The sequence below is a fragment of the Pteropus alecto genome, unplaced genomic scaffold (assembly GCF_000325575.1).
Source record: "Pteropus alecto unplaced genomic scaffold, ASM32557v1 scaffold160, whole genome shotgun sequence".
NCBI classification, from domain to species: domain Eukaryota; kingdom Metazoa; phylum Chordata; class Mammalia; order Chiroptera; family Pteropodidae; genus Pteropus; species Pteropus alecto.
Genome location: NW_006429864.1, coordinates 1,556,075 through 1,569,759, shown reverse-complemented (window position 1 = coordinate 1,569,759; position 13,685 = coordinate 1,556,075). Strand labels below are relative to the sequence as shown.

Genomic DNA, 13,685 nt, shown 5'->3' with positions numbered 1-13,685 from the left:
GCTGCCTTCTCCTTAAGGCTTTTTAAGGAGCTACCCTCCAGAAAGGCTGTGCCAGCCCCTCCCTGTGGTTGGAGAGCAGGTCCTGGTGGACACAGATGATCAGTCCTCTGGGTTTCTCTCAGCCCTGCTGTTCCACTGGGCTTCCCAGCATCTAGCAGGCAGATTGGGAGAAAGTGGCCTGGTTCCCTGAGTTACTTCTTTGATCCCATCTCGCCTTGGGAGACAGGCCCTGAGCAACCTGGCTGGGCAGCATGTTCTATCCCAAACAGTACAAGTGAGACCCTTGTTCCCCTGGCAGGGTCCTGGGAAAGTTGAACATGGGCCAGGAAGGTGCAGCCCAAGCTGGCCTCGTGATGCATAGGGCTCACATTCTGTCTGATGCAAGTCTGCCTTGTCTGGCAGCTTGTCCCCAGTCCCCAAGCTGAGGTGAGCAAATGAGTTGTAGAATCAGGCATTATCAAAGAGTAGACACCTCCGGGAGGAGGAAAAGTGTGGTGGAGTTCCATAATCTGCGTTTTAACCTACATTGTGAAGGCAGCTCAAATGATAACAATAGCAAAGCTCCTCAGAGCCCACCCAGAGCCTTCCTCACCCTGTGCTGCTCTGCAGCTCTTTCTGGGGAGTGTGCTGCACTCTGAGCATGCAGGCAAATATAAGTGGGAACCACCCACCTCTTTTAACAATGGCATTGTTCTCTGGCACAGGCCCCTCCTCCACACTCACTGGGGAAGCTTCCAGGCCAGCACCTGAGGAAGCTTCTTACATCTGTTTAACTCACACTTCTGCATGGCACTGTCTCCTAGTCTGGCCTTGCTGTCCCAGCCCTCCCCATTGATCGCCTCTGTCCGTGATAGGTGTGGTGGCCTCCACCTGTGAGACAGGTGGCTCTGTTCAGCCAGCCCTAGTCCCATAGCTCCAACTCTTACCTCCCAAGCCTCCCACCCCCATCTTTATCATCCTATACTGCAGGCTACTCTTGAGTCCTGTGCTGCCCCTTTCCCCACCTCTTATTTAGGCTGTAGACCACTCTTGTGGCCTCAGGGTGCCTTTCTCGGCAGGCTGGCACGGGGGTTTGGGCTCAGCTCAGGCCCACTGACCCCTATGAGCAGAGTGGGACGGCACTCTGGGGCCTGCAGCTTGAACTCAAAAATGCATCCCTATATCCCTTGCCCTTGAGAGGCACAGGAGAAGCTAGTGGAGTGATGGGGGGCTATGAAGGGGACAGATGGAGTTGGGGGAGAGGAGCAGCCATAGTGGGTATTGCCAGTGAGCCTGAGGCCCCATGGCAGAAACCACTTGGCTGGTGCAGGGGAGGCCAAGTGATGGCTGTGCAGAGTGCTTTAGCAGGAGCAGGGGCCTCAGAGGTTTGTCACAGGGCAGACCCCAAAGGTGTCTTGAGTGCCAGATTGATCCAACCCTGTGCCTCAACACAGAACATCCCAGGAGACCTGCCTTGTGCTGGGCATGTATCATGGGATACATGGACTAAACCCTCACATACGTGTTCAATGGGCTTCAGCCCAGGGAGACCACAACCTCATTAAAGACAACACACCCAGGTTCGGGAGGGGTTGTGCTCCATCCACTGGTGGGAACCCCACAGTGCAGGACAGCCTTACACCCAGATGCTGCAACCTAAGTGTGAAACTAGAGAGGGCTTGGCAAACGTGATGGGCTAGGGGGCTGCCCCCTCACTGAGGATATGCTACAAAATAAAACCGCTTCTATGTTGGGAAAAGCCATCTGGAAGAAGCTGGGAGGGAGGAGTAGAAAACACTAGTTTGTAGTTTTCAGTTGAGTATGATCTGGGCAGGCCTTGGCCCCGTGTCCTTGAACCCCACCACAAGGACAGCCTGGAATGTATCCCTTTGAGACTCCAACCCAGCCCTGTTCTGGGGCTGCCCTACAGGTCCCAAAATCCCTTGACCAGTGAGAAGAGCAGGAACAACAGGTGGAACTCAGACCACCAATTCCCATTAGCAGGTAGAGATTCTGGCAGGTGCAATGTTTCCCCTGGGCCTACTCTCTCTGTTCTTCAAGGCCAGAAGCCGAACACCACAAGGACTTGGTTAGATGGGGTCGCTTCAGTGTAGTGGCCTTTTATGTACAGTCAGCAGAAGCAGCAAAGCCTCTGGACAGGTCAAGCTCTGGTTGGATTGCTCAGGCTTTGGCTCTGACCTATCCTTTCAGCTACATGCTGAACACATGCCTGCGGTGCTATCTGGGTACTTAGCATTTAAGGGGCTGTTGTTCAGAGACATAGCACACATCATAGAAAGGCCTCGATTCCCCTGGACCCAGCGGGGGCCCCTGAGTGGTGCTTACCTGTCTCTCTGTGTCCTTCAGACAACCAAGTGTGAACCTTTTGCAGATCTCTTTTGTTCTTTGTAGGTTTAAACGGGACCTGCAACAGCTCAAGCATCCCCACGTCAACCTCGGAGACGCCTGACTACTTGCTGTGAGTACTAACTTGAGGCCCCTCCTCTCCCAGGGCCTTGCCCCTGCTGCCCCCTCCCCGCCCTGCACTCAGCAGCAGCAGTTCTAAGCCAAGTCCCTGTGAGCCAGTTGCAAACACCCATCCTGTTCTAGGCCAAGCTCCTGCTTGGGTCAGGCCCTCCCTAAGGTGGGATCAACCATGCAGCCACGGGCACTCTAGCCTCCACAGTGACCCTGAGCCCTGCCGGCCTCTCTCCTGTTTCCAGAAAATATGCCACCATCTCCTCTTCGGAGCAGCGTCAGAGCTACAAGAACGATTTCAATGCTGAGTACAGCGAGTACCGCGACCTGCACTCCCGCATTGAGCAGATCACACGGCGCTTCACTCAGCTGGACGCCCAGCTCCGGCAACTCTCCCAGGGCTCCGAGGAGTATGAGGTAGGGCCCCCTGCTCACACCTCACCATGAGGGAGACAGGTTTGTTTCTCACAGTCTAGCCTCTGCTCTCCCTGGTGAGGAGGGGCTGTTCCAATATTTCACCCCCTAGTAGCCTGACAGGTAGCCACCCCTTGTTGGTACCCTGCTACTCACATCACAGGACCTCAGCCCCTGGCCAAGAGGGACAGGGCCAGGCCACACTGTATCCATGGCCCAGCTGTGCTTTCAGAGCCACGGCGGGAGGTGAGAGGGGATGGAGGGTCCCTGTGGAATCTCCACCCATACTAGGAGTCCCTTGTCCTCTGGCCTACAGCACACAGGCTCCCTAGGCCCCCATGTAGGACCATGTAGGAGGGCCTTGGTCACCAGCCCTCAGACACCAGCCTCCTTCTTGATCCACCTTTCGTCTGATCACTAGACTGCAGGGCCAGACCTAATTAATCAGGGGTCAGGGTCTATCTCCTTGGCGGAGGCCACTTTGGTTTCCAGAGGAGATGGATCGTGATTGGAGGAGCGATGAGGGTTCTGAGAGTCTGAAACACACAAGCCCTAAGGATATACCTATCCTCCTTCCTCCCTGCCAGCATATAGACATGCCCCAGCCTCCCCCTGCAATCCCAGGTGGTCAGGGGCCTCTGTACATAGCCTTGAACAGTGGACAGGCCAACTGAGGTACAAGGGAAGGAGACCATCTGCATGCTTTTTGCCCCCTCCCACTACCGACTTGTCCTTGAGGCTGGGCCCCTACACCTTGCCCCCTGGTCTAGCTTCCTCCTCATAGTCTGCTGCCCTTCCTCTGTACTTTGGTCAGCTCCCTGCAGGGCCACCCAGAGGTTATTGTCCCCAGGTATGTGGTGATCCACAGGTCACAGGTTATTGGAGAGCACCTTGCTTCATTGGAGCTTCTCACAAGTGAGGGCATTGTTTTCTTTGTTTTTGTTTTCCTCCAGACTACTCGTGGACAGATTTTGCAGGAATATCGCAAAATCAAAAAGGTGAGTCTCCACCCAGCTGTGGAGTGGTGGGGAGCAGCCCCTCTCTGGGCACCCCAGCACCCCTCAGCTGTCCCACTGCTTGGTGGTGCAGCCCCCAAAGTCAAGGAGAGGAAGTGAAGTTCCCACCCTTAGCTGTTAGTCTGGGAGGGACACCCAGCTTCATGGGCTCTGAGCCCTGTCTTTGGGGTACCTGAAAGTCTCCTATGAGGTGGCTCCTGGCTAATGTCCAGTCAAAGCAATGTTAGCTCTCGTTCCTAAAGGCTACTAGCTGTGGGTTCACCATATGTGTGCCTTGCGTGCCAAGTGGTCCCCTGTCAGCTAGGCCCCAGACCATCCTGGCGGCTTCATGCCAATCTCACATCTGACTCTTTACCTGGCCACAACCCTATTTCTCAGGGCAGGGCCTGGGGCTTGGGAATGATGCCAGCCTAGGACTCTAGCCCAAGACAGAGAAGTGGTCCTTGTCATTGCCTGGTGGGCACTGGCCTGTAGGCAGGAGTGGCGGGAGCCTGAGGCAGCCAGTAGGCTAGCACCTTCACATAGGGCAGTGCCCATTCCAGCCACGCTCCATACCAGTGGCCGCAGAATGTAGCTCACCCCACCACTCTGTTGCAGACCAACACCAACTACAGCCAGGAAAAGCACCGCTGTGAGTACCTGCACAGCAAGCTGGCCCACATCAAGAGGCTCATCGCTGAATATGACCAGCGGCAGCTGCAGGCTTGGCCCTAGCCCCAGGCCGAAGAGAAGGAGGTCCCCATCCCTGGACTGACCCTTCTGGATGGCGGGAAAGCTGGGGGCGGGGGGAGCTGAAAACGGGAGAAAGATTTATTTAACAAAATAAACACGAAGAAGACACGTTCATCTGAGCCAGCAGATGAACCAGCAGTGCCGGCTTTCAGGGGACTCCCTGTAGATTTGGCACCCATAGGTCACAGATCCAAGCAGGACGTCCTACTCCCCAGCCCCCATACCTCCTGAGCAGCCCCCACTCAGGACAGGCTCCCCAGGAAGCCCAGCTCCTCACCAACCACAGTCTGAGGGGCTTCAGCTTCCTCTTGTCAGAACACTTGGCCGGCCTGTCTGCTTTTTCTAGTTTTATACGAAGACAGCCACTTTTAGCTACTGCTCATGAGACTTGAGTCTATTTTTATATGACAGAGAAAGCATCTTTTTTCTAAACCTGTGCCTCCCCTCCTTAGATGCCCAGGGTCTAGACACTGCCCTGTGTCCTTTCTGCAGTATTACAGATGCCATTGGGAAGTTTGGGTGGGAGACCAGCCTTGGTCACGTCTCCCATGCTGGGCTCTGGCCAAGTGCCCAGCCAGGCCATCCAGGTTCTCCAGGCCCAAGCAAGGGTGGGCTCTCTCTGAGGGGGTGTGCAGGGCAGCTCAACCCCCTAGGTCTATTTCAAGAACTCCAGCTGGCCCCCAGAGCAGCTGCTGGAGCCCCCGGGCCTACCCACTATTTCAGGCTCTCAGCTGTTGGGGACACTGGGGTTCTCTGTGCTACAAGCTCACTCTGCAGCAACAGTGCTGGACTTTATTCTGTGGTCTCAATTTCCCCTTTGCTGCTGCTTTTCATGTCGTACTGTTGAGACCTTGCTCCACCCTCAGTCCTCTTGTGGGTTCTGGGGTTGTCTTAGAGCCACCTTGGGGATTGCACTCAGGGAGGGGCTGGGGATTGGTGGAGTCAAGGGGCTCCCCAAGAGCGAGCTCAGAAAAGGCACCCGGTCCACCTGCTCTGGGGGCATGGGCTGCATGGATATCCCAATTGCTGCTTAGTTGCCGTGCCTAGTATAGTGTCCCCCAGAGTGTCGGGGGCTGTGTGTGTGTATGTGCGTGTGCATTTGTGTGTGTGTCCATGTGTGTCCCTGCCAGGGTGTGGTGGGGTCCGAAGTGGGTGCTCAGAATCAGGGCCACATTCAGTGGAGTGGGGGGTGACTGTGAGCTGCAGCCCCACAGGGAGAGCAGCAGTGCCGAGACATGTCTGTGTGTCTAAGCCATGGGGTATCTCCTGATGGCTTCCCAAAGATCAGGCCCCTCATGAATGCCTGCACTGTGCCCACCCCCCAGTCTCTTCCATGAGCCCCGAGGTGCCCGAGCACCAAGGAAGCTCATCCTTCATGTTTCACTAGCAGTTGTGTTATTTCTCATTTGGGACAGTGGACAAGGGCTGAGCAGCCCCTGGTCCCCGAGTTGTGCAGACAACTGTGCACATGAGCAGGCAGACTGGTGACATAGGATCATTTAAGGAGACCCCGGCCCTCTGCCCTGGGAATCAGTTCAAGGCACTCTCAGTTGAATTTCCTTTTTGTTTTTTTTCTTCCTCTCCTTTTAAGGAATTATGAAGCTAAGAAAAGTTTTGTGCTTTGGGGGTTGATGGACAAAAGTTCTAGCTGATTAAATATGGTCTTAACTTATTGATATTGTTTTTTTTTTTTCTTTTTAATATTGTACTGTGGAGAAAAACTTTTTTGAGCCATGGAGTTGGTGTTTACAAGAACTTTTCACTTTTGCCAAAATGTTACAATTGAAAGGCATCCACGTCTTCAGTTTCCTAATATTTTCTTAAAAGATCTAGTGTCTCTTTTGTACACTAAACAGATAAATGCTGATTTTTTTCAACCTACAATAAATTTCACTGAACCGAATCCAGCGGCCCTGGCTGCGTGGGTGCGTGTGTGTCTGTCATAGCCCAGGAGCCCTGGTCCTGTGTGGGGGTGGGCCAAGGTCAGACCAGGGTGATGAGCAGGGGCTGGGACCTGGCAGAGAAGGCATCCTGACAAAGCCTTGAATGAGGCTGGCATGTGGAAGCTGACCTGACTGAGGTGCCCAGGAATGAGGCTGGCATGTGGAAGCTGACCTAACTGAGGTGGTGGGCCCTGCAGGTGCCAGGGCAGAAGGCCAAGACTGCCTGGTCACAGGTAGGAATAAGCAGAAACTGGGGAGGTGGGGGCGGTGGGGAGCCACAGTGGGTGTATGAGCAGGGCAGTGTACCTTGCTACTGCAGTATGGATGGGGTGGGCTGAGACAAGCAGTGGTGTCCCCCCACTTCCAGCAGCACCACTTGGGGTGAGGAAGTGTCCTTATTTCGAGAAATGAGCTGCAACTAATGAAAACAGTAGTAACTTTATTGTTCTTTCCTTCTAGGACAGCACGCTGGGGCATCCCCTGTGCCTCTGATGGGGAAGGGGACGCTGAGACCCAGTGGAGCTCCACAGGCCCAGGATGCCAGTGGAGATGGCCGTCCTTGTCTTGTGTTCCAGGTGAGGAGCTGCAGGCAGAGGGCCTGGCCTCCAAGGACAGGATGGGGGTGGGCATTTATTTGGGGAAGGAAAAACAGATAAAGAATAAGACTAGGATTAACAGAGTCCAGGGGTCAGGGCTGTGGGCCTCAGCCTTCCTGGCGGCCCCTAGGCCAGTGGCCTTGGCCCGAGTTCTAAGGCAGCCCAGGAATCCAAGGGGAGCGGGATGTGAGGTCACACAGGCCTGGCAGGGCAGAATGTACCCCCCAATCCCTGCTGGCCTGGCTACAACATTTTTCCAGGGGATAACATCACTCTCCCTACACCCGAGAGCCCAGGCTGACACCTGCCTCCTGTCATGCCTCAGCCTCACCTGCCCCCGCTCCACCAGCCTTGCTTGCAGCCCCCTATGCTGTTTGGCGCCACCCTGGCCACCACCTCTTCAGTGCAGGCAAGCAGCCGCAAGCAGTTCTCTGACCATCCTTCCTGAGCAGAGGAAGCCATGAGTCCAGCCCCCTGGGGGCCTTAAAGGATTTTCTTTCTCACGACCTATGCTGTGGCCAAGGGGCTTGGGGCTACCACTTGCTGGATAATGTCCTTGATTTTCCTCCCACCAATACCCAGATCCCGCAGCCCCTCTTGTGTAGCCAGCTTCCTTGGGCACTGGCACTCAGCAGTAATCAAGACCGTTCTGCCCTTGCTCTTAGGAGCCTGCAGTCTGGTGGGGACAGTGGTCTCCAGTTACCAGCTGCCCCAAACAGCACACTCACCCCATATTGCACATTCTCTGCAGTCGCTTTACATCGCCAACTGACTGCTAGGAATAGTCCTTTGCAGCTGTCCCCAGCACTGCCCTTCCATGGAGCCTACCTAGCCCACCATCCTCCTGCTGGCACCTCTCACATGCTGCCTGGGAATGCTGGGGTTCTCCAAGGCTGCATCTTGGGGCCTTTATCCTCTCTCTGCACACATTCCCGTGATGTCATTTGTGGCCTGGAGGTGCTAGCTCCTTCTATGACCCTCTGATCCAACACCAAGTAGACATCCAACAGTTTAGTTCCCAGTGCTGGTATCACCCCCCACAGGTTAAGCTGTTCTGTCCTACAAGACTGCCCCTCACTTCAGATACCAGCCACAAGTCCCCAGCCAACCATACTTCTGAACAATAAATTGGGGGTTCTGATGACCCCCTCTTAGGTTTGGTAATTTGCTAGAATGGCTCATGCTGCTTAGGAAAATACTGGCTATAATTTGGGGGTTCTGATGACCCCCTCTTAGGTTTGGTAATTTGCTGGAATGGCTCACGCTGCTTAGGAAAATACTTCCACAGCCAAAGGGAGAAGGTGCAGAGGGCAGAGTGTGGTGACTGGCACAGGGCTTCCATACCCCCTCCAGGTGTGCCACCCTCCCAGCACCTCGAATAAATCACTGGCCTTGGTGTTGAAACTCAATCTCTACCCAGGTACTAGGACAAAACCCAAATACTTATACCATATTCCCTGTCCCCAGCCCTTAGGGTCTGCCCTAGTTCATTCTACCACTTCCCCTCCGCAGCTGCCTTTTTATCTGCTCCTGAACCCACTCCCCCAGATAAGAGATGTCTTTAGACCCCTTCCAGCAGCCACATCCTCCAGACAGCCCTCCCTGAGTTTCCTCTAGCTGGGTGTGCTCCAGTCTACTACCAACTCCCTCACACTGGGGCCCCAAGACAGCAAAGCCTGGGGCCAGTCTTGGAGCACCGCCCTCCCTCTCAAAACACACACAGCAAGGCTGGGCCCTGCCCATGTTTCCTGCAAAAAGTTCCCAATGATCCACCTTTTGGGCCCACGCCAGTGGTGGAAATTTTCCAGCCAAAGGAGGCTGCTTGTTTTGGAAAGTTCCTGGGCGAACCACCCCCGCCCTCTGAGTTCCCACGCTCCCTTATCACTGGGTGATAGCAGGGAGCAGTGCTGTGCAGGCCTAGCTTCTCCCTAGATGGCTGCCTGGGCCTTGCCCATCTCCTCTCCCCTCACCACTTAACATCCCCCCTCACCTGGCTCTGCAAGCCCTCCTGCTACAGAGAACGGAGTCCTCCCAGGACCCCGCCATGTGAGCCCTGTCAGGAGGTCAGAATGCCTGGTGGGTGCTAGAAGTGAGAGGGAGAAGCAGTTTGGGCTGGAGGAGCATCTGACTTTAGGGTGCAAGTCCTAGCTCAGTCCTCTGACTGGTTTCCCCTGCAGTATTTAAGCACAGGAGACCTACCATTGTAGGCCCAGCCACCCTGCTAAGTTCCACCTCCTGTCCTGTGTCTGGAGCCTGACACTCACTTTCAGCCTTACTGTCCTCTTTTGTGAAAAGGGAATAAGAGGCCACGCGCTTTAACGGGCTGTGGTGCGAAGTGAATCCACGCGCTCCGTGTACCGTCCGGGGTCTAGGCCACGTGTATGCCGGGGCGCGCTTGGTGGGGCAGGCACGCGATAGCCCGTGGGTCCTGCGCTGAACGGCCTCGAACGCCTCGAACCCGAGTCCAAGGCCGGTGCGCCGCTCCTCCGGATCCCCTCCCCCAAGCGCAAGCGTAGCAGGAGGCGGAGCAAGGGCGGGGCCGTGGCTCTTTTCTCTGGAGTTCCGGCCCCCGGAGCGATAGCAGCTCGCCTGTTCGAACCGACTCCGCGCCGGTAAGTGGGGCCCCGGGCGCGGTAGGTGTCCAAGAAATGGAAGTCGGCTTGGCCTGGCTCCTCTTTTGTCCCCGCTGACCTGCCAACCCCACGCACCCAGCTCGCCGCGATGGAGGCTGCAACCAAGTTTGTGGTCGAGAGCCCAGATGTGGTCTACAGCCCCGAGGCCATCGAGGCACAATACGAGTACCGGACGACAAGCGTGAGCCGCGAGGGGGGTGTCCTGAAGGTGAGCAAGGGACCAGGGGGTCGGGGGCTGGGGGACCCAGGGAGCCAGGAGAAGATGGGATTGCCCAACGTCTGCAGCCCCAGGCTCACCGTGCCGCCCGCCCCTAGGTGCAGCCCACATCCACGCGTTTCACCTTCCGGACCGCCCGGCAGGTGCCCCGGCTTGGGGTCATGCTCGTCGGCTGGGGCGGCAACAACGGCTCCACGCTTACTGCTGCGGTGCTGGCCAACCGGCTGCGCCTGTCCTGGCCCACGCGCACCGGTCGCAAGGTGGGCAGGGGGGAGCGGGTGGGGGGTGTCGCGCGGAGCACTGAGAAGCAAGGTCTCTGCTGGAGTCCATACATGAGGGGGCGGAGTCTGCGAGGTTGGGTCCTCAGGGAGCGGTTTCACGGGGGTGGAGCCTAAGGTGGGGCAAGCTCCCGGAAGGGACCTCAGGCGGGAAAGTGGCTTCAGCCCTGTCTTGGAGCTAGGAGCTTGGAGCTGAGGCCTCCCACAGCGGGGTGGGGCCCTTCCACTCCACGACCACCCTCATTGTCACTCTGTCCCCCAACATCCCCAGGAGGCCAACTACTACGGCTCACTGACCCAAGTGGGCACCGTTAGCCTGGGCCTGGACACTAAGGGCCAGGAGGTGTTCGTGCCCTTCCACGCGCTGCTGCCCATGGTGTCCCCCGACGACCTCGTGTTCGACGGTGGGCGGAGCCCTGGACCCGGAGTGGGGTGGGAGGCGGTCCCTGGAGGGGACAGCTGCTGAACGGGGCTGAGCCTGAGGGTCTACCCCAGGCTGGGACATATCGTCACTGAACCTGGCTGAGGCGATGCGGCGCGCGCAGGTGCTGGATTGGGGGCTGCAGGAGCAGCTGTGGCCGCACATGGAGGCCCTGCGCCCGCGGCCCTCGGTCTACATCCCAGAGTTCATCGCAGCTAACCAGAGCACGCGTGCTGACAACCTCATTCCTGGCACGCGCGCGCAGCAGGTGTGGCGTGCCCCCTCCCCCGGCCCCCCTTCATAATTCTTTCTCGCCTAGCACTTATTCCCACTGCCGTTTGCCCCTCCCCCTGCCACCTGTTCCCCACATACCCCTGCGTTGTCCCCTTTTTGTACCCATACTCCCATCCTGAGGGTCCCTGTTTGCATCTGGAGAGCTGAGTAGCCCAGGCCTCCACAGGTCAGGGTGCTTGTACAACCTCCCACCCCCCCACCACCCCGCCTCCCCTCCCTTAGCTGGAGCAGATCCGCAAGGACATCTGTGACTTCCGGTCCCGCGAGGGGCTGGACAAAATCATTGTGCTATGGACGGCGAACACAGAACGCTTCTGCGAATTGGTTCCAGGCCTCAATGACACCGCTGAGAACCTGCTGCGTACTATCCAGGTAGGTGTGCTCCGAGGTGGAGCCGGGTCAGGGCCAGCCCCAAAGGAATCCCTCTGCTTACTGTCCACCTGTGCCCACAGCTGGGCCTGGAGGTGTCGCCCTCCACGCTCTTCGCTGTGGCCAGCATCTTGGAGGGCTGCGCCTTCCTCAATGGGTCGCCGCAGAACACCCTGGTGCCGGGAGTGCTCGAGCTTGCTTGGCAGCGCCGAGTCTTTGTGGGCGGAGACGATTTCAAGTCAGGTCAGACCAAGGTCAAGTCAGTGCTTGTAGACTTCCTTATCGGCTCTGGCCTAAAGGTGCGTGGGCCTGGGGGCGGTATGTGGCTCAGGGCAGGGTGGGGGGTTGAACCCGAGCCTGGCTTGTGTTGTGGGGCCTGCAGCATCCGTGAGGCCCCATGTTCCCGCAGACCATGTCCATTGTGAGCTACAACCACCTGGGCAACAATGACGGGCGGAACTTGTCAGCGCCGCCACAGTTCCGCTCCAAGGAAGTGTCCAAGAGCAGCGTGGTGGACGACATGGTGCAGAGCAACCCGGTGCTTTATGCACCCGGCGAGGAGCCCAACCACTGTGTGCGTGGGGCACAGGAACAGGGATCCAGGGAGGGAGCAACCTGCAGAGGAGGGCAGACTCATGTGACTCTGTGCCATCCCCTAGGTGGTCATCAAGTATGTGCCATATGTGGGCGACAGCAAGCGTGCGCTTGATGAGTACACGTCGGAGCTGATGCTGGGTGGCACTAACACACTGGTGTTGCACAACACCTGCGAGGTGTGGGGCGCTTGGGGGCAGGAGTGGGGGCCCCCCTTTTCTGTCCCACCATCGCCTGACCCGCTGGCCCTGCAGGACTCACTCCTGGCCGCGCCCATCATGCTGGACCTGGCGCTGCTGACGGAGCTGTGCCAGCGCATAAGCTTCTGCACTGATGCCGACCCAGAGCCACAGGGCTTCCATCCCGTGCTGTCACTGCTCGGCTTCCTCTTCAAGGCGCCACTTGTGCCACCAGGCAGTCCAGTAGTCAATGCTCTCTTCCGCCAGCGCAGCTGCATTGAGAATATCCTCAGGTGTGCCCCCCCAGGGATCCTTACCCCTTGGCCTTATGCCCACTCAACGGGGGCTGTGCATGGGGCTTAGGAATTGGAGGCTGCCAGGGCACTGGCCATGGGGTCTTTCCCTGAGCCCTGACCTGTCCCCCCAGGGCCTGTTTGGGGCTTCCGCCACAGAACCACATGTTTCTGGAGCACAAGATGGAGCGCCCAGGGCTCAAGTGGGTCGGGCACGTGGCTGCTGCTTGCCCTGTGTCTTGCAAGAAACCAGCGCCAGCAGCCCCAAACGGCTATACCAGTGACACCAATGGGCACTCGCAGGCTGAGGCACCCCTGACACCCACCACCTGAGGTGGTGGCCACACTGGCTCCCTACAACTCCTGCCCCCATTATCCCTCAGGACCCACCCACTCTTTCAGACCCCTACCCTCAAACAATAAAGCCATCACCACTGTTAGGCACACCTGTGGGTTCTTGATGCCTTTCACCTAACCCTAACCACCCAGTAGTTTTTCACCTGGTAGACTCAACCTACCCTTCGTAACTCTTGTCCCAACCCTCAGGGACCTTCCAGAACCCCTGGGGCTTTTGCCTAATCCCAGCCCTGAAGATGAGGCTGAGACCCAGGGTGGAGGGTGTGGCTACAAGCCAAATTTGAAGAAATGTGAGACAATACCAAAAACCAAAACAAGTTACATTTATTAATGGCGACTATCCCGGTTGTCCAGGAGAAAGGAGATTCCCCTCCCCCGCAGGAGTCCCCAGAACAAAATAGAAATGAGGGAAGAACCCATACAGGAAAGAGCCTCTGAGGTCCTTGTGTTTTTTATAAAATGAGAGTCCTTAATGCGGGGCCTCCAAGCCTTGACCAGGAGTCCAGTTGCCTGAGGTGTGACCTCAGACCCTGCCCTGCAGACCACCCAAGCCCCCTGACAGGGACACTGGATAGAGGCCGAGGCCGGCAGTGAGCAACGGGCTGCTGCCCCATCACACGCTCATGGTCATCCCAGGCGAGTACTGCAGAGAAATGGGGGGGTGGCACGCAGGGCGGGCTCAGCTCTGCCCTAGGCTGGGACCAACCCCCCCACCCCCCAAAAAAACAGATGGGTCTGGGAGGAGGTGGAGAGAAGGGGAGGGAGCAGGTATCAAAGTTAGGGAGGTGAGGCCACCCTGGAGCATGGGTCCCAGAGTCGGGGCAGGATAGTGGTGGGGCTAGTGAAACCAGGGCAGGAGAGGGGAGGGAAGGGGAAGAATGCCGCGGCCGCC

At 57.3% G+C, this 13,685-nt stretch overlaps 2 protein-coding genes across 2 annotated transcripts in view; both read left to right on the top strand.

The window, feature by feature from the left end:
* ELL (elongation factor for RNA polymerase II) overlaps positions 1 to 6,522 on the top strand; it is a 56,621-nt gene extending 50,099 nt beyond the window's left edge. The window contains exons 9-12 of the mRNA XM_006904311.3: positions 2,392 to 2,458; positions 2,703 to 2,874; positions 3,825 to 3,869; positions 4,485 to 6,522. Coding sequence (XP_006904373.1) covers positions 2,392 to 2,458; positions 2,703 to 2,874; positions 3,825 to 3,869; positions 4,485 to 4,601 — 401 coding nt within the window. The 3' untranslated portion in view covers positions 4,602 to 6,522. The remainder of the gene's footprint in view (positions 1 to 2,391; positions 2,459 to 2,702; positions 2,875 to 3,824; positions 3,870 to 4,484) is intronic.
* A 134-nt stretch (positions 6,523 to 6,656) lies between these two features.
* On the top strand, positions 6,657 to 12,876 carry ISYNA1 (inositol-3-phosphate synthase 1). The gene is made up of 12 exons (XM_025043999.1): positions 6,657 to 6,795; positions 7,022 to 9,770; positions 9,871 to 9,999; positions 10,107 to 10,268; positions 10,558 to 10,690; positions 10,782 to 10,975; positions 11,224 to 11,373; positions 11,454 to 11,669; positions 11,780 to 11,944; positions 12,030 to 12,143; positions 12,219 to 12,436; positions 12,571 to 12,876. The coding sequence occupies exons 3-12, from the start codon at positions 9,880 to 9,882 to the stop codon at positions 12,767 to 12,769; spliced, it is 1,671 nt and encodes a 556-aa protein (XP_024899767.1). The 5' UTR covers positions 6,657 to 6,795; positions 7,022 to 9,770; positions 9,871 to 9,879; the 3' UTR covers positions 12,770 to 12,876.
* The last annotated feature ends 809 nt before the right edge of the window (positions 12,877 to 13,685 follow it).

Coding starts and splice junctions, on each gene's coding strand:
- ISYNA1 (XM_025043999.1), top strand. CDS start 9,880: ATGGAGGCTGCAACCAAGTTTGTGGTCGAGAGCCCAGATGTGGTCTAC. Junction 10,000..10,106: donor GCGAGGGGGGTGTCCTGAAG/GTGAGCAAGGGA, acceptor GCCCGCCCCTAG/GTGCAGCCCACATCCACGCG. Junction 11,374..11,453: donor ACCTGCTGCGTACTATCCAG/GTAGGTGTGCTC, acceptor CTGTGCCCACAG/CTGGGCCTGGAGGTGTCGCC.